This window comes from Dicentrarchus labrax, unplaced genomic scaffold (assembly GCF_905237075.1).
Source record: "Dicentrarchus labrax unplaced genomic scaffold, dlabrax2021, whole genome shotgun sequence".
NCBI lineage: Eukaryota > Metazoa > Chordata > Actinopteri > Moronidae > Dicentrarchus > Dicentrarchus labrax.
The window spans coordinates 21,483,831-21,504,743 of record NW_026136707.1 but is presented as its reverse complement, the minus strand read 5'-3'; the positions used below and the strand labels follow the sequence as shown (position 1 = coordinate 21,504,743).

General features: G+C 38.4%; 1 protein-coding gene across 1 annotated transcript; it reads right to left on the bottom strand.

Moving 5' to 3' along the window:
• Window positions 1–10,182: 10,182 nt before the first annotated feature.
• Window positions 10,183–20,706, bottom strand: trhra (thyrotropin-releasing hormone receptor a). Its single transcript, XM_051407451.1, has 2 exons — window positions 19,013–20,706; window positions 10,183–13,750 (listed from the first exon to the last, which is right to left on the bottom strand). The coding sequence occupies exons 1-2, from the start codon at window positions 19,817–19,819 to the stop codon at window positions 13,307–13,309; spliced, it is 1,251 nt and encodes a 416-aa protein (XP_051263411.1). The 5' UTR covers window positions 19,820–20,706; the 3' UTR covers window positions 10,183–13,306.
• Between the last annotated feature and the right edge of the window lie 207 nt (window positions 20,707–20,913).

Below are 20,913 nucleotides of genomic sequence, written 5' to 3'. Positions count from 1 at the left end.
TGAAACTGTTTGTGTATTCAGTATAAAAATCTTGCTGCAAGGTCTGAAGTGGTTTCAGCTGGGAACCCTAAAAATAAAAACAGAAACAAAAAAACTGTTGTCAAAATTAGCCATGAAAGTGAGATATCCTTTTGTTCCACACACTTAAAGAATAAATAAAAAACCTCAGTTTAGAGTTCTGATAACAGCAGAAGAGGAGTGAGTCAGTACACTTCAAATAAAGCTTTCTCTCCGAGTCCTTGCTTATTGTTGTCGGTTGTTATGTCAGCACCCACAAATATGGTTTATTGAGCCTGGTATATGGCCTTGAATCTAATGGAGGGAGACTCTATAAAGGTCTGACCAAGGTAATGTTCATCTGGCTGTTATTGGTTGACTAAATGAAAGAGGCTCTCCACTACTCACCTGTTCCTTTCTCATTTTTTCCATCAGCTAGCGCTCTTGTGTGAGGCCTTCTCTTATGCGAAGGTGAGCCTTCAAATAGTCACTGCTCTGCCGTAGGTAGCTCTTCTCAGCCATTAGCAATGATGTGCCCAAACCGCAGCTGTTTGGCATTTTGTGATCAGGATGCATGTTTATTTTGAACTGACTTCATTCGAGGGGGGATTATAAGACTCTTCCCTCCCATCCATCAGTCTATCTGTCAACTGTTCTGCTATCTTCCCCTCATAAATGAAAAAAAAAAAATCCTAGCCATTCATGACTGCAATCACAAACAGTTTAATTTTCCACTTGGTTGGTTTTATGGGGAAATATTGTTTGAAACCTAGTCTGTATTTTGTGGCTACCATCCTCTCATCAGGATGATAGCATGCTTTGCAGGTTAACATGCTGTCATTGTGAAGTGGTTTGATTTTGAACTTATGAATTCCTTTCTGTTTTTCATTTTTCTCATCCTCATCAGGGTCACTGAGGTGGAGACACCAGTGGATGGCACTGAACTGGCTGGTACTCGGAAATTGGAAGGTGGCAGTTTCCTTCATCTTTTGTAGGGCACCTCACCAGTCCACAGAAAATAATAATGGCCAAAAGTGTGAAAAACCCATCCTTTGGGATCCTCAGATTTTCGCCTCCAGTTTCTGTGCGGGGAGTGTGTATAACTGTGAGGTTGAGAAACTGCTTGAAAAATTGGATGCGTGACCACCTTGATTCTCTGCCGATAGTGGGGCCACTTGGTTGACAAGAGAGAAACCTGTGTGGGTGAGGCCGCATGTCAGGGTCATCCATCTCAAGCCACTTTACATTCTCCTCCACTTCCTCTTCACCTCTCCTCTGTGTAGTCAGGGCCTGTGCAGACTGTGCTGATGTTGAGTTGGATGGCGTTGACTGTGACAGTTTTTCTTTTAGAATGAGTTGGTGTCACTACTTAATAATTCTTCTATTCACCAATCTGATGCTGTATGCAAATATGAAACAATGTGACAATACAGTAGAAATGCAATAGTTGTATAATGACATCATGCAAAATACTTAACAGATAAAACACATACGCTAACTTTCTTTTGTTTATCAGCTGGGTGGCAGCTGTAGGGAAAGCTCAAAAGTTATTTGTCAAGTAATCTGTAAGCTTAAAATCTGGTTTAGAAGATGGGTGTGACCAGCCTTAACCCACCCCTAACTCTAAAGAGATTACTGTCCAGCAGTCAAATAAAAACAGAACAAATCCAAGTCTTCAGCACACAGCCAGTGACCACACAACACTTAGCCAGATGCTAACATTGTACCATATTGAAAACAGGCGTCATTGTGTTAGCCAAAGTCAGAAAAATGTCATCAAAATGCTGCAAGACCCGACCTACAAGGGGTCATTGTGACTTTGGACTTTGGAGTGTGTTTTGGCTGCTCTTGTGCAACATACATAAGAAATAAAAGAAAATCAGTGTTATTTTTGCAAAGACAAGGACTTCCTGAAACCTGCAATACCACATTTTTGTATCTGTAATGACGTAGTGTGTGGGGGCAAACCGAAAGAAGGGAAGGGGAGCGGCTGCGGACTAGGAAATCCTTGGGGAGTTGAAAAGGTTAATGTGTCACATTTTAGGGACTGTATAACGAGTACTGGCTTGGGCAGAGGGGCTTAATCTATTATTTTAGCTAAAAGCAAGGCCCTGCCCTGCATTAATAATATTTTCTTAACACATCTCTTGTTTTAGTGCTATATTTATGGCAAACATAAGACAATTCTACAAACATTATTTTACAAAGTACTTTTAAACAACAGTTCCTTTTCCAGTTATAGTCCTAGTGTGCAAATCTTTTGTTGTCAGTGTTTGTAGACAATTGTACACACTGAATTTAAACAATCGGAGGGAGACCATGAGCTAGAGAAGGAGGTTGGGAGGAATTTGATCAGGAGTGGATATTTGGCTTGTTCCGTGAAAAGCCTGAGGGTCATCTGTCATTTAGCTCCGGAAAACAGGAAACTGCTTTGCAAAAGAGATCGATTAACCTTCGAAGAATTTAGACTGGGTGTCCACCTGGGTGTCCAATTTAGACTGGGTGTGGCTAAGTTATTAGCCACATTCAAACATACTGTCCTTGTGAATAAAGTCTCAAGGATATAATTAAAAAGTTAAACAAATGGTCATTTATATTCCTGAAATGAGCAGTGTGAAACCAGAGGTTCTGTCTGGAAGGAACAGCTAGCTGTTGTTGCTCAGCAACATTTCCTTCATCTGTCAAAAGGAGAATGGCAGGGCCAAGGTCAGCAGGCTCCTAGCTGCTCACCCTGTCAGCAATATGACAGGAAAGTGAGCTGGAAATGAAATGTGCTGTGTTGTACACACACACACCTGACACTGCTCACATCAAATCAATAGGAAATGTACACAGCTCTCTTCTGTTAGAGCTGTTTTATTTTTGTGATTCTTTTTTTTTTTTTTTTGATTTACAATTTATTTGGAAAAGGCAGTATCATGACATACATTCTTTCAATATTTCAGCAAATGAAAACGTAAATATATAAAAGATACTTTTCCGGTTTTATATATATAAGTTATATATATATATATATATATATATATATATATATATATATATATATATACAAAAAAGAGTATTCTAAGAAAAGAGAAATTAAATTGTATTCTTTGTGAGCCATTTAGTCCACATGAAGATCTTACAGAGATCCATCTTCACTTCCAAGAATATAAGTCCGTGTATATCCTTCCACATGTATAGACTTAAATTTATATACATTTATAATCCTATCCTTATTTGTACTAAAATCGGTCAACAATTTTCTCACCTTATATTAGAAAAATAACTATATACAATGGAACTAAGGGATTTTTCTTTTCTATTATTTCTATCAAAAGGGGAAGAGTATGGAAAATCAGTGAAATCATACAAAGTCTGCTCGCTTTGGGGCTATAATTCAATCCATTTATTCCAGATCTGAAAAAATTGGTCTTTTTGGGTCCTCAAAGAATATGTCAACTTTTCCATTAAGAAAATTTCCAAAATTATACCATACCAATCCTCCAATGTAGGAGGCATTTTTGGGATTCTTATCTATGTTTTGCTTGAAAGCAACATACTTACTCAGCTGCAAATATTTGAATGATCTGATAATGTCTCAATGATGCATTTACACTTCTGTAATTATGCTACTATCTCATTTATAATAGTGCCTGCACTGTTGTTGAATGACGTTAATATTGATTGCTTGAAAAAAAGGTTAGACTCATTCTATTATCATCAGTTTCCTTAGTTTCTTCGTACCTACACCAGGATGGACATTTTAATACAAATCCCTGACTCTGTCAACATACAGCAAACACAGACTGCCAGCCACAATCACAAGCAAATACCCACAAATCATTGTGTTCATAAGGAACAGGTCTGTGGTGTTTGAGAGCATCCTCGCAGATAGAAGCTAAATGACCTGAAGCTCAATACACATCCATATGTCACTTTTCACATGTGAGGGACAGAATCTGGAGCACCAGCTGAGGAAACACACAGGCCCTCCTTGTCCTCAAGTAGTTCCTGTTAGAGAAAGAAAGCACTGTTACTGACACACATTCAGGTATCTGCTGTTTAAAGGTCCAGTGTGTAAGATTAAGTGGCATCTAATTGCAGAATACAAACACCTATAGCCCTCCCGTTCCAAATGTGTAGGAGAAGCTACGACAGCTGTGGAGTTTGTCTACTGTACAATATCGGTCAGTTTGGTTCAGAATGAGTATCCAGGGTTGTACTCTGTGCTAACTAGAAAATGGTAGCGTGCTAATACCTAAAACTAGGTGGTGAATATGGTAAATACAAACAATAGTTACATGTTAACATTGTCACTGTGAGTGTGTTAGCATGCTGACAAAGCAAAGACTGCCCATAAGCCGTTAATCCTGTTACGTGTGCAGAATAACAAATAATTAAACAGAATTCACCTTCCTTGCACAGAAAAACATTCAGTAAAATGAAGAGTACTTTCTCATCACAAAAGCATTACTAAAAGAGAGTGGTCTCACACACAGCTATTCACAGCTAAACAGTAGAACTCAAATAACTTGTGTTCATTTCTGCGCTCATACTAAGAGGTTTTGTGTTGAAGCACAATATTGGATTCTCTTTAATAACAATAATTAAATCGTTTCCAAGATTTTTTAAAAAGCAAATAGTTTTAATCGCCTAAACTGGAACTTATTTTGTGTGTTAACAGACAACCGAGAGATTGAGATTTCTGTTTATTGTCTGGATTGCCCCATTAATTGGGTACTTGTTGGTTCAGTCTATTTAATATTCATTCAATATTGTGTTATTCTCTCAACCAAATAGGGTTTATAATCAAACATTTAAAATATATAATTGTAAAAATAAACTGGCCACCCAAAAGAAGAGGATGTAATGTATGAGCCATAGGTAATTCTGTGTAATCAAGATGCAGTTTTTTACATTGTAAAAGATATAAAGTGGGTCTAGAAGCAACTGCACAGGAAGTAATTGGTTGACAGTTTAATTCTCAGGAGGACAATGGAGGAGAGAAGCAAAAACTGCATTACTGCATAGATTTTATTGGAAGTTTTGTAGCTCAATATTAGTGTTTGCGCAATGTCATTACCATCCTCTTCACAGTGACAGAGTTATAAGTCATTTAAACTGTAAATGAGTATAATTAGTTTTCTTAGCTTTTTGGATTGAATATGAGTGAATTAGGCCTGAGATTTGGCACGAGTGATTTTAAAATATCTCTGGTGTTGCCATTGATATGTGAAAATGTGTTTCCAGTAAAAAGGAACATATATAAAATATTAGTTCACAATAGGTCACATTGACAAAAAATAATGGAAAAAGTTTTCAGTTTGTAATTAGTTTTTCTGTATTCAGATGCTAATTTCACAGGCTTGTGTTGCATAAATGCCACTCTTGCATTAACCTTTTCTTCAAAGCCTACCTTATAAGTGACTTGCTTATCTGCCACAAATTGTTTTCAACCTCCTCTCCTCCGGTCTTATCGACCACTGACATGTTTCATAAAGGCTGCACTCCTGTGAGAGATATCCTGGGGCGTCTTAGAAACAATCTGTGATTACATGGCTTCTTCCATACCACGGCCTTTCTCTTTCTGTTCACAATTTGATAGGCTGAGGTGATGGAAACATTAGCCTGCACGGTCTTATTTTCCCCCTCTTCAGTCAGGGTTTTTAATGCCTCACTTGGGGTTTGTGTGCTCCATCGTGGTTGGTAGCGTTTGTCTTAGAACTGTTTTGCAGTAGCCACTTTTTTGACAATAATGCAAGGTTATTGTTTTAACCATAAGCTTATTGTACAGGAACCCAACTTTCACTGCACAGAGAAGCTCTGGTCTCTTGTTGTTCTGTCTCACACATTTTTCTTACTATTTTGCTGCTGTGTTATGTTTTAAACTGAAAGCTTTTGTCCTCCTATTCAGCATACAGAATAATGGCTTTTTTTTGCTTCACGAAAGAAAACTATACACTCAGGTTTAAAGTAGCTGCACTTCAGAAGAAAGTGTCCATAAAGATGTTTGAATCAAAGTACACTTATTTAAAGTTGCTTTATAGACATTTTTGATTTTTGGAAGTTAATAAATGTTTGAGTCTTCTAAACACCAAGTATATATCTAAAATGTTAAAATACTTATACTTGTGTTTTGAGTCCCTGATGGAGTCTGATCCAACTTGAGCAGAACAAATTGATGTATAACACATTACATGCAGCAGAAATGTGGGTAAATAGACCCTCTGCAACCCTGCCAAACTAAATAAATAAACAAATAAATTCTAGATGTTTTTTGTAATTTTATTTTCTCAGTCATAGATTAAAGCTGGTATGCTCCAAAGTCCCAAATGATTGTCAGACTCAAGGGGAAGCAAATACAGGGTGTCAGACAAAGGGTCAAACTTAATTCCATGAGGTCCCCCAATCAGCAGGTAAATAGTACCTGACATCAGTGTGCTTATTGGTTTGGAACAGAACACCAGCGATTGTTCCAAAGCCTTGATCTCCTTGACCTCCCTGTGATTGGCTGCTGTACAGGTTATAATGGTGGTAAATCTAACTAATGTATTTTAACCTCCTGCTCTATCTATCGGTCTTGTAATATGAATCAGTATTTTTTAAAACCTTTTTGTCATTGTTAACTTTTTATGAGGCCATAAAGTAATTATTTTATCTATGTCCACATATTTGAGTAACTGATCAGTAATTTGGCAGTAAAATGTATACTTTAGCTCAAATATCTCCGAGCACTGCATCAGAAGTTTGATCTAACCTAACTTCAATTCAATTAATGATAATTGCTTAGTTGATATAGCCAAAAGTGATAGAATTAGTAGTAGCTAGCAGTTTAACATTGGGTTAGCTAACTGTGTCACTGATGCCCTTTTCCTGATTGTATCTGCGTTATCTAATAACAATACTGTTTCACAAATAATAAAAAAGTACAAAATTTCCAATGTTTAGTTAGAATGTAGTTTTATACCATAATACAATGGGAAGTAAAGGCTAAAAGATGAAGTCGTAGTGTAATTTCTGAACTGCTGTTCTGCTAGTAAGCCAAGCTATCTGGTATTGAGCATACTTAGCATGCATAATGATTATAATTTTCTTCAATATTTACAATATCCACCAACATTTTCTCCTAATATGATTTTTCTAATTTTTGTCTTCAGACTTTTTGCCTTGCTGTTATCACAGATATGTTAGAAGTGGCTGGCAAGGTGGTGACATTTAAACCATGAGGGATGTGAATTTATGGGAAATGGTATTTAGATAAAGGCCATTTAAAAACATTCAGAGCGAGCAACATAGCATCATTTTTTTTTTTTAAAAGGACAGATCCCAGAAGTTCCAGTTTCTACCTGATCTTTTAAAATGCCCAGTGTGTGTTTCTGAAATAATTAAGTTCTTAAATACTAGTGTTATTAGAATATATTATACATTATTTTCTGAGAAAATTGCTCATATGTCTAAAATACTGTCAGAACAGAAACATAATTATCCTCCCAATCAATACAATTAACTTCCATAATGTTCACCCCTGCTATTAAGATGTAAATTAAGCTTTTAACTGTGCACCGATTGTGCTCACAGTAATAAACAATAATATTTGAACTCTATTAGTGGTGTGTTTTCAGTAATATCAAAAGCAGCTATGCTTTCAATAGGCTGTAGGTAAAAAGAGTGGGCTGAAGGTTGACTGGAACATTTCACTCTTGCATTGTCAATATTGAAAGAGTTGTACTTGTTGTTGTCTTATTCAGTCAAAGCAGTCAGGGACAGCGATAAACCCATAACCAGGCTGGCTCTTTGTGACTGTACCATATCATTTGAAGTTCAGTAGTGGAGTAAGAACAAAGCCTGCCTGAAGGGCCAGAGTGCAGGACAGAGGATGAGATGATGACGACGAATGGTTGTGTCATTTGTTTTTACACCTTTTTTACAGGGGTTCAATAGCTCATCCTAAAGTAATGATTATGTGCTGCTGCAAGACTTGGTGAAGTCAAGCGTAAATGCTTTTTCTCAACAAGGGATTCTTGTTGAGTGCTTCTTGCAGCGATTTCTGGTCTCAGCAACTGCATTAAATACAACAATTTCAAGGCTTAATTAGCTTAGATTGTGTTGATGAAGGCTCCTGGGATATCAAATAAATGAATATTGACAGACTGTTTTTGAGGGAAATGTCATATGCAGGCTTTCTCAGCTCTCCTCATATGGGCGCAGATCCTGTTTGACTACAGCTAGATTTAAAAGGGTTTATAATGGGAAAAAACAAGCTTAAAAATAAAGGCTACAGTTTGTCAACTGTGTTGTTCTCTGTACAATATAAATGGTGAAACATAGATTTGCACAATGAAAACTCATTCAACTGGTATAATATCTTCTCAAACCAAGACTAATTACATAGAGAACGGCTGAGTAAATCAACAAGCATGGAAATGAACTGTAGAGAAGGACTGATTCACTTTCAGAGCGAACGGTTGAATTCTGTACTCGAGGATAATGTTCATCATCACAGCGATATTCTTTGCCCATGCAAATTTTTTGGCATTCTGCTGATGGCAATATCATCATTTCCCTTCTTGTTCCTCTTTGTCAAAATGAACATAAAATGGTACAGCACTCCAAACATAATGGGGCTGGAAGGCAGAGGCAGGCAAATAAATAAGGTTCACAGAGCCGGGGCCATTTCATTGCTGCAGCTGCCCGCTGCTGAGGCTTTTATTCTGATGTCTCATCCTTTCAGCCACTTCAGCCCTGCTCAGTGTCTCTTTTTTACCCATTTGGATCTCTTAACTCTTCAGATCAGAGTGGCTCTCTCTGGCCAGTAAAGCTTTATTGGAATCACTGCCATCCCAGGATATTTGGATAGATTTGACCAAATCTAGTGGGCAGTTGGTTTAAAAATGGAACAAAACTGGTGCCTTAGCTTTTCCACAATTAGTGAAGCATAATGTCTTTCATTTCAGAAACCTTGAATAAGACAACAAACGGTGTCTTCATTTTGCATATATTATTTCTAGCCACTGGAAAAACTTGCTCAGCTGTTTCTGCAATGGATTTATCATGTTGTGCGTATGTTGCATGAGAGCAATTCACAACCACGTCTGATGGATGTTTGACTTGACAAGGTCATACACAAGACGTTGAGGATGAATCAGTCACTTGAGAACAAATACTCTCCTGAATGGTAGCACCATTACGCTTGAATCACTCCACACAAAGTGGACATTTTAATCATCTTTGAACTCTATGAATATGGGAATAGGAAATGAGAGTGGGAAAGGTTGAAGTTTAACTTTTTCGGAGTATTTAATGTATCCAGATACAGATAAAATTTTTACCAGGTGTAACTGGGGCCTGGGTGCCTCCACATGTATGTGTGATGACAATATGCATTACAAAAAGTAACCTCACTGGTGTCATGCTGAAGGAATTGTAAAGCCATTTCATTTAAGAGTGCAGTCTTTTGACAGATACATCGAAAAGCAAAACCAACACATTTAAAAGACCTTTGTTTATCTTTTATAAATGGTTATTTGTAATGACACTTGTGGGTGCGATCTAACCTGTAATTGTGTAAGAAATACCGCTCTCCTATCAACAATGTGTGTTAGTTGTGAGTGTTATTTGAGGTATAAACAGCTGGAGCGCACACAGCTAATAAAATGTTACAGCAGTCGCCCATTAGTGCCTCTGTGTTCCAAGGACCTTATCTACCACCACATTAAGCTCTTTCCAGCTACATAACATTGCACAGGTAATTACTGGGATATATACTCTGCTGTTAGCATTACCACTTAACCAAACTGAGAGAGGTTTGATGACTCAGATGTTTAGAGTTTACCTAGTGTACAGAATTTAGTGTTAAATTGTGCGGGGATGTCATATTGTTTGTGTTGGCAGTACAGTTGGCCTCTGATAGCTTCAATGAGATGAATTTGTGTGTGTGTGTGTGTGTGTGTGTGTGTGTGTGAAGCAGGCCACCACACGCTGAGTGACTTCAGAATGAAGCCATCAACCCCTCTGATTGATGTCGTTGGTGTGGTTGTAGCTCATACAGAAGCTATCTGTGCCTGATTCATGGCGGGTCTTGGACGAGGCAGTTTCTTCAATGGCTGCTAGTAATAGATCAATGGAGGTGCAGGGAGTTGAGGGGGTTAAAGATAATCTTATGAGACATTAAAATGTAGTAATCATTCACTGTCCACAAGGCGCTGCAATTATTGTCTGTGTTTATTATAGACAAAGAACAATACAAAATACAAAACAATCCATCAAACAGCAAGAGCAGAAAAAAGCTACTGTGAGACAGAATTGTGCACAAAGCGTCGCCTCTGATGGGATCACATTTTGTCATCTTTGTGCTCACATCACAAAAGCTTGCGTTCATGCTGTAAACTGTGCACTGTGCAGAACAGAAAACATATCCATTACAACTCCAAAAATGAAATGAGTTTCAACTGAGAACAAAGGGAGAAATTAATAAAAGTGCACAAATGAGAGATACTTTACGCTACAAACTACAGTCTTGCAACGTATTTTATTTTTTATATTTTCTCATCTATTCCACTTTGGAGCTCATAAGCTTCCACTGACTGGTTTGAAATGATAGAAAACACACTGATTGAACAATGGATCGAAACAAGCTATTCTTTTAAGTATGCACTCGATGGCACACATTTGAAAACACAATACTGAAATAATTTCACATAGCACTGCACAATCAATTTCAAGCAACTTTACAATGTAGACAAAAAAGCCTGCTGCTCAGTATGAAGCAAGTCCTTTTCATTTAGTTCCCTCAGTCTTCATTCCTTCTGAGTGCTCTTCAATTTATACATATACGTAGCTCAAAAAGACAGCGTTAAATTCTTCTTTTAATAGCAGGGTGAGCTATATACATACTGTGGATTGTGGATTGAAGTATGGCACTTTGTCACGATCTATTTACACATTCCATGGTTGCCCTGTGAGTTTTGCTGAGCAGATAAATCACAGAAAAGCGCTGCACTCTGCAGTCTCAGCCAATATCAGTGAATTACTGCAGCGACAGTTATCTGACCCTTTGACAAACAGCCTCTCTGTCTGCACATCAGGGTTACACATTTCTCCCTCATTACTATACACTGGTCACTGACCTTCACAGGCTCCTTAGAGTCCACAGTGGTTGTCTGCACAGTGACCAAAGCGATATAAGGCTCTGGTGTGTCTGCCACTGTTAAAATGAAATTCCCTGTAGAAATCATTATTTTTAAATTGACACAGCAGGTTTAAGTGTCTGTAATGTTTGTCCTTTTCTTTACTTTGAGCTTTTCAAAAGGTCATGTAATTCCATATCTGTGCTTTCTCTGTAGTGAGATTAAAATGTCACAGTGTTGTGCATTTGGATTCATTTGAATTACATGGTTTCTCATGGGGAAGACCTTTACTACAAATAAAGCGTGAGCACCACTGAGATAGTATCCTGTGGAAGCTGGAGCTGGACGAGAAATTTCCTTGATAAGAAATTCAGAAACTGTGATCCACCATAAATAAATTTGATTGCTTGACAATGTACTAATAACGCAATGTCAACACAGAAACAAAGCTATATCTAAGTGTTACTGAGGTTAGTAACTGTAAGCACTGAATTTCAAATTGTAGTCCTTTACGCAACTCAGTAATGAAAAAAACACTGGTTTATTTGGCTTTTGTCTTTTGGAAACAGTTAATGCAACCTTAAATGTTAGGATGCTGTGGATAAACCAAGAGGCAACCTCAGAGGCTGGCAGATGAAGCCAACACGGAAGTAACAAAAACTGCAGTTCCTCAAACAGGGCACTTGAGGCAGGCTACAGAAGTGAATCAATCTCCATAAGGCCCCAATTTTAAAATGCCCAACTTTAGAGCAGAAATACACGTTAACAGCCTGGTACAAAAAACGGTTTCGGTTTCTACAGCTAAATTCTCTGTTAATAACAACTGTATTGGGGGGGAATTTTTCTATAACTAATTTAAATTCTATCAAGGCTTCAAGTTAGGCATAATTAAGGGCATGACTGACAGGTGGGTGCCATCACAGGTGGCTGTGTTCAGCCACCAGGCTTCATTCAGCTCACCTCGGCTCCACCCATTCTCCATGTCTTTGCCCATTTTTGGATTAGCCAGGAGCCAGCAGTGTCAGGACTTTACACTGAGCTTCACAACAGTTCTTCAGAAACCTATGGGTGAAGTTAAGGAGACAATGTCCGTTTTTACTAACACAGTGTATGGGATGAAGGCAATGTCTGTGGTGTGGCGTTACTTTGGCTACTTAAAGCCCTATTTGGCCATAGAGTTGACAAGACAGTCTCAAACGGGGCTAGGCTGTAAGCATGAAAAAGATACTGTATGCGATGTATATTGTTAACGAAGCCAAAAACTAAGTTTCATTAAAGACGGGAAATACCAGGAACTACAGTAAGTTAAACCTAAATCATTACCATCTGATACTAGATGCAGAGTGCAAGCACTTTTACCAGTAATAAGATATAGGCTCCACAGCTGTAGTAAACATTTTCACACTTTAACATTACACACCGAAGGTTTTTAGTTTATTTTTGTATAATTTATTAATTTCAAAAGATATGTCTGCAGTTTACACAATTAACTCTCACTTTTGATGCTGTGCATTTGACCAGGGAATCTTTAGCTCAACAGAAATAGGAACTTCATTTTATATCTAGATGAATATCGATAAAATAATATGAAAAAATAAATGTTTTGACATATTACTCAGGCCTATGATATCCAATATGAAATATTGTAAGTTTAACATTGTCTGGTTCTGTTTGGAGTGGAGAGGGAGGAGGATGTGGATGGCAGCAGTTTGCTTCAACCAAACCAATCCTTTAACTATAGGATAAACTTGATGACATTAACTGCTCTCATACTCCTTTTCCTGTAATTGTTTAAGTCAAAGTTTATACAAAGGTATCTCTGCATTATATCACATCCTGAATTAATGTTTCCTGTTTCTTAGACAAATTGGAGCAGAGATTTTCTCTGCAGGATGGAATAATCACTGCTGTATTTATGTAACAGTAAACTATATTTTGCAAGATTCAACACTCCCTTCACTTATTTTGTACAAAATGCTAAAAGGCCTATGTAAGCTCATCTCGCAGAATCCTGTTTGGCGTTTGTCAAATCGTCTTGTGAAATAAGAGAAACTCTTCCAAGAGAAAACACTTTGGAGAAATAAAATTCTAAATGTCTAAAATGAGTACTTTTAATTAAAACCTCTCTAAAATGTCCCATGGCCGACTGAATCCATACTGCAGCTATCAGAATCCTGTTTAGGTGGAAAGTTAGATTTTAGTCAGGCTTTGACATCACTCCCAGACAAAGAAGGCTCTTCGAACGGCATCTTCTTGGCACTTGGCAGGATGCTTGTGGGTAAGTACTGATCCGTTGGCGTGTTTAACTCATCGTCCATTTCTGTAGTGAAGTGGTCTGGACTTTCCCCATTGGAAGTCTCCTTGATGACGCTGTAGGTTAGAGCCACACTGTAAGAAGCTGGTTTCTCCATACGCTGAGGACCGCAGTGACACAACTTCTTGAAAGCAGCGCGGAACTTCTGGGACATGGCGTTGTAGATGACCGGGTTGATGGCACTGTTTAGGTAGATGCACAGACGGCAGAAGAGCAGGAACCAGGTATCCAGGTAGGCCTTGTCCAGGAAGGAGTTGACCACCACTAAGGTCCGGTAGGGCATCCAAAGTAAGGCGAAGAGGATCACCACCACAGCCAGCATCTTTGTCACCTAATAAAATTCAGTTGTGTTAAAAAGTGCTACAACAAAATGAAATCACAGAAAACTGTCTAAACAGTATGAGCCACAGCACAGGCCCTTTTCACAAGAGACTATTTGAATTATTGTAGTAGAAAAAGCACAGGTGCAACTAATAACATTAAGAGTGTTTTTTGTCCCAGTAAACCATGACAGTGTGACAGCATGTACAATACCAAAACCCTGAAACTGAGGCAACCAAGTAATTCTGTTTTTTTTCTTTAAATCTGTGCTTTGCCTACGGTGACATGTCAAAACATCTACAATAGAAAAATGCCTATTCTTAAAGTTATAATCCTGAAGTTTTCCATGAAATTAAATTCTGCTTTTGATATTATCTATGGTCGACATTTTTTCAGTAATAGGCTTTTCAATGTATTTACATTGAGTAACTACCTCTGTATATAGCAGGTTTCATTGTTAGTGGCGGAGTCTGCCATTCTCATTTAAAATTCTCATTTTCTAACTACACATAAAGGATCCACCATTGTTTGCCACTGTTTGTAATTTCATCTCATTGATATTAACCTCTTTGCTGAACCACTCATGAACATTTTCTATTGCCTTTGCCTCACATTAAAAGCATTAAATTTGTGAAACAGAGGGTGAATTTTATTGTGAAGCAGTCACAGGAAATGCATATCTGTCTGGGAAAGCAGTCACAGGAAATGCATATCTGTCTGGGAAGGGGGCATGCAGTCGTCACTGAGGTTGGTGCTGACAACAGCTGTCCATTAAAAATGGCTCTAAAAAACAACTGAAAAGCCATAAAAAAAAAACATTTAATAAAACTGTAAACAAAGTTCTGCTGTTGTATTTCTCACAAAGTTGCTACTTAGCAAGTGAATTCTGAATTCTTGAAACCTAAACTGCACCAGTAATGATGGCCAGCTCAGCTAGGACTGAAATCTTAACGATTATTACTTTAGGGTCTGTGATAGATGCACAAGGGGCAATCATGCCCAACAGAAAAAAAAGTAATTTTCCCCTAGCCTCTCTTCACTGGGGCAGGGGAATCATTTATTTTTTTAACCAGATGACATACTGTATCTTGTCTGTGAACGCAGCTGCAGCTCCACCTGAAAACTTGGATTGAGTCAACTTGAGAATGTTTAATGAGATTAACATGGTGCAGCCTCACTCCTGCTCAATATTAATGGTGTGACTGGAATTTTGGTAGGGCTAAATACCAGAGTACCAAATTCATAAAAGGAGTATCCTCCTGCACTGAATATTCAGTTTGGTGTTCTACTTCAAAGCAAAACATTAAGTGTGTTTGTTTCCCCCAGAATTGCATAGGAAAAATGGCAGCACCACTAGTAATGAAAAAAAAGTAAATCCATGTCTCAAGTATTTTATACTCATTTTACACAGAAGCACCTGCTGACGCATTTTGACATGAATCCTACATCTGAACGTCAGTGAGCTCTCTTTTTAAAGGACACGTCTAACAATCAGCAGTCAGCAGGAGAGCAATTATAACTGTGTCCTTACAGTCGGATGCATTCAAGATCAACAGAGATCATATAGGCCCACCAAAACAAGAGAAATGCAAAACTACAAATGAAAAATTTATTAAAACGTTTTTTAAAAAAACACCTTCACAACATTTGGACAGTATATATCGTACATGCACCTCCCATCAGGAGGCTTTTTAAAGTAAGTAAAGCAGGCAAACTAGTTACCCTTAAATGAATATTAGTGTGCATTTTTGGATATAATGATAGGTGAGTTGGATGATTAAACAGCAGCTGCTACTTTAGGAGGATCTCTGGCAGGTGGAAATGCTGATGAGATGATGTCATGATCTTCCTTCTAGTTAAACAAGTAGTCTGTTACATTAACCAGTAGTTACAAAAACTGTTCCTCTGTTAAGACCTGCACAAACTAAAGTACATCAAACATAAACCTACACTACATGTACTGAAACCATAACAGTTCTATCGGCTCTGAAAAACCATTTGACTGCTTAGCAGTTAATGAAATCCTAATCCTGATGTATTGGTGGATTACTCTGAGCCTTGCAAAAAGTGTTTGCCATCATTCACTGTGTTGTACGCCAACAGTTGAGGTGATCAGTTTCTCATCAAATGCTATATACCCTAGACCTACACATTCGGCTCTGTTACCTTTAACTCTCTGTGATTGCACACTATTATAGATGATGATGGAGAGCAAAAGAAGACTGAAGTTTAACCAGGTGAGACTGTTGCACACACTTTTTTGCGGTTATCAACAGTATTTTGTTTGCTGAACAAAAGAGGAAAAGGAAAGGACTTAGCTGTTCCACTGAACCATTTGTTAAAGATCTTTACCAAAAAGCTTGAAAACACATAGTGTTAGACAGTGTTTCCGCATTCAAACGAGCCAACAAGCTTAGAACTGTTTGTTCATACTCGGCCCAAAAGAAGATCAACAGCAACACACATAATCTGCGTCCCAATAATATTTGTCCATTTGCCATGATAGCCATCCAAGAAAAAACTATAAATGGCAATCCAAACTTGCATTTCACATTGTAGCTCTTTGCCATATGTTTGTAATGACAGTAATTTTGCATTGCAGTTTTTGTTGGATGGTTTGTGATCCCACATTTCTGTTCATAATGAAAAAACGTATTGGATTTTTTTGTTTTGTTACTGCCACTGTGACAGTGTTAGGGGAAAACAAACATACCAGTGTTCATGTTCTGTGCAACTTAACAGTCTTTTAAAAGAGGAGCATTACAACTTTACAACTTGGAGATTAATACAAATACAGCATCACAGACTTTTATGAAACATAAACGAACCAAGATATTGCTTGAAAACACTTTGAGATGCAACTTTAAAGCCACCATATTGTAGACCTCATAAAACATTCATTGTTTATTCAGGTGCTGTTGATTAATTTCTAACTAGGGAGATTTATCAAATCTGTATGCAGAACTTAACAAACCCTGGATTTGTTAATATAATGGCCAGATGATAATCCTGATATGAAACTTGTATGTAATTAAATCTTATCCATATTTATGTTGTGTTGCCTCAGATGCAGTCAGGTGAGTCTAATTGGATTGGATCGGGGCACTGCCGGTGTCATCAGTGAGCGAAATACCTAATCCTAGATCCTCATTACTTCTTGACCTTTAGGTAATTCAATAAGGTACACAGTAGATGGTATGAATTGTTCCTTGTGTGCACAATGAGCGGTTAATGCTGACCACCAGAAACACATTGAGGGGTTGGAGCCCAAGGGGCATAACAGCCACGTTGGGCGAATAGGAGTATTATATATCAAATGAAAGCTATCAGTGAGATCTTTTCAGTGCCAAAAGGACGCCGCTGAAATGGTGACCCATAGGTTGTAAATAAAAGAAAACTGAAAGGCGTCACTGTTTTTAACAGAGAAATCAGTACCAGTTAATTTGTTCATTTTTTTCCTCTGTGAAAGTTGCTGAGCATTACTTCAAGATGAAGTTCTTATCTTTTTTCAGTGTTGATTGAAGTGGAATTGTGTGTACATTTTAATTCAAATGAACGTGCTTTACACTTGTTTACTGACTATAGTCTATTGGGAAACCGAAAAGGCGTATCTCATTCTTTTACCATTTTTTTAAATATTTGACAAATAATTTTAAACTTAAATCGCATAAATATTGATTTTATATTGATGCTCAATCTGATAACATAAAAAGATCAATTGTTATGTATAGTTCATGGCAACAGCAACTGATTCAAGTTTGATCCAAATTTGTTTTGGCTATCCTATAAAATCAGACATAACGCACTTACACCCCTTTGCCTCCCAGCCCTCAAATGGGATCATGTGTTTGTGAGTGTGCATAAGTAAAAGAGACAAAACAAGCCATACTGATGGAGAAAAAGCCTATTCGAGTTGAGGTTAACTGATTAGACTATCCAGTCGAGCATGGAGCTCCCTCAGGGTACCACACCCCATGTCATTCCAGGAAGGCTTCTTCCAGTGATCTGATAAACAAATGTCTCACTCTGTTATCTACCTGTGTGTCTGGCACAGTGTGTCTGTGCCTGTAGAGGATTCTGTTTTATTTTTAACAAAGTAGGAACTCTTTACAGGGTGTTATAAGCCTTTTTACAGGATGAAGATGAGGAGGATGATCAGAGGAGGATGAAACACAGTCTTTGATGTTTTACTACATGTATGATGAGCCAGAGGGCTTGATTATAAAATAAAGTATTTTTTCTCAAGCATGCACACACAAACTGAGCAGGGTGATTTATGAGCTCTTACAAAGAAAGCATCCATCAATATAAACAAAAGTGGTTGCTAAAATACTCTGTGTGCTGTCTTATCATTGTTGTCAGTTGGACACTGTTTATGGAGCCGCTGTATGCATTTGTGTTTTAAAAAGGTGTATCAGCTCTATTCTGCTGAAAAATGTGGCAAACTGAGTTCGGGGTGTGTTGCGCTTCTCTGGACTCTGTATGAAAGCAAATGAGTTCTGGCAGCACTTTGATGCACTGTATATAAAACAGTGTATCAAAGTGCTGCCAGTGAGTAAGTAGGGGAGCTTGGGGTCAGCTGTATATTTTAATATGAAGTGGATATTTGTATCAATAATTGTAGTTGCAACAATTAACCTTAATGCTGTGTTTGGGCTCCTGGAGAACCCGGGCCCTCTTTAACAGCTAAAAAACATACTCAACATTGTGTTAACACTCGGATCCTTCATCACTTTTCCCACTTGTATGAAAATAGTGTATAAACCTCATTTTGAAGTGGTGACTTGCTTCAGAAGTCCACTACAGAAACCCCCAAGGGTCAGCTGTGCTTAATACAGTAAGTGGTGTTTCAATCCCAAATAAGTCTATTAAGATTTCTGTTTACGAGTTAAACCTCTCTGGGTTCTAATGGACCCTAAACATAATTTCTTTTCAACAATCAAAAATAATTTGTTAATAATTAGCCCATATAACATGAAATATTTCATTATGTGGTGTTTTAATAGTGATTTATGGTCATTTCTGTTCATCAAAAGCTGATGTAAAGGGAAGTGTTCTATTGCACCCACAGCAGTAACAGTATTTAAGTTAGAATTTTCCTCAGTCACTAGATCTAACTAGTTGTTGACCAAAGTGGTCCTCTCTAACTTCATCATTTTTCATGAGGGAGGGGGGGGCATGACGTGATGTCATTAGCACACAAATATACTCGCAATCATTACACAGTCAATCATTACACAGAGAAAATGTGAATGAACAAACAGTGTCCCACCTGTCTGCGGGAGGCCGCCGTTGTGCTGCTGGAAGAGTTGGTGCTGATCATCCTCCCTCCCTGACTCGTCTCCTTCTTCCACTTCTTGGTGCTGTCTTTGGGATCTGAAGGCAGCGGGTTCAGGAAAAGTATCCGGGCGATCAGTCCGTACATAACTGTGGCCAGCATGAGAGGCAGCACGTAAAACACGGCGAAATCTGTGAAGTAAATGGGCAGGTAGTAACTCCTGGACACTTTGTAGCCGCAGCTGAGCAGCACCACGTTGTCATAAACCAACTTGGTGGTGTCTGACAGAAAGAGCCACATGACGCAGTAGACGGAGGTGAGCGCCCAGACCAGCATGATGATTTTCTTTGCCCTGGATAAAGTGCACAGGAATTGCGCTTTTATTGGGTGGCAGATGGCGATGTAGCGCTCCACGGTGAAGGCGGTGATGGAGCAGGAGGACGCGTTTATTCCCAGGTACTGGAAATAGGTGATCCCCAAACAGCCCGCGAACCCGAACACCCATTCTCCGCACAGGGCGTCGGTGATGTTGGGCAGCCCGGCGGCCGTCAGGACCATCAGGTCAGCCACGGCCAGACTCACCAAGTAACAGTTAGTGGGGGTCCGCATGTGTTTGGTGGTCAGGACCACTAGTATGACCATCACGTTCCCCACGATCCCCACTCCGCATATGAGGGACACCAAAAACACGCTGACCACTTTATATTCAACTGTATAGTCAGTCCAAAGACCCAGGGTCTGATTGTCCTGCACCGACGTGCCATTCTCCACAGTGATGTTATCCATGGTGAGGTTTTCCATAGCAGGGGGAGGCTGTAGCTCTGTGCGCTTTTCTGAAAATTACACCAGGCATGCAAGAGAAATCACTGAAATATCATTGCAATAAACTGCAGGGCCCTGGCACCGAAAGTCCAGCGAGCATAAATCCTCCAAAAACTTCATTTCATCCACATATATTCCAGTCAAACTGCCCTTTCTTCTCCACGAAATCCAATTTCTGCTATTACAAAGCCATCAAATGAAACTCCAATATGTTTTCCACAAGCATAATAATAAAAAAAAGTCTATTGAGCCTGGTTGAAGTTTGAAGAGTGAGGAGATAGGAGGTGTTGCAGGCAGCTCAGCGCCCTGCTCCTGTCTCAATGCTCACACAGTCATTACTGAGAGCTTCCTGCAGAGCCTCTCTGCTCCTGAGAGCCACACACGCTGCTCAACGTGAAGTCACAGGCTCACACTGAAACCACAAACTTTTCTCTTCTTATGTCAGGGACTGTCATGCAGATATGCATGTATACTTACCATCCATGTGGTGTATAATATTTTCTTTGAGGGCAGGCAAATTGGGTTTTGTAACGTTAAGTGTTTATTAGTGCATTTATCAACAATTATAGCTGATTTATAAACGACATGAATGAATGAGTTGTATTATATGTAATGGTATATTATTACATACATGAACTAATCTTATAATAAAGCATTTCATAACTGTACAAATCATTGACAGGTAGGTTAAAAATGTTCCATTTGTAAACACAAATAAATAAATAATTATTTATTTCAAATCTTTCAAAAATTCATTATGACAACTATGTGTTGCTATTAAGCATTCGTTAACCAGTTATACACCAGTTATTGATGCTTCATAAGATGAGTAACAGTTTCAAAACACTTGAAAATGTCCTTATATCTGTTCACGACTACATTATAGAGTTATTTAGTAATTCATTGGTATGCTAACTATGAATGTTTAATACAATGTTTATTATCACAGTATAAATTCTCCGCTTGTTCCAACTCTTCATTGAAGCAGCTGATGATGTTATGCCTGCACAGTTCCACCAATGGCAGATATTAGATGTCACCATCATTTTATACACATTTTGCCAAAAGTAAGC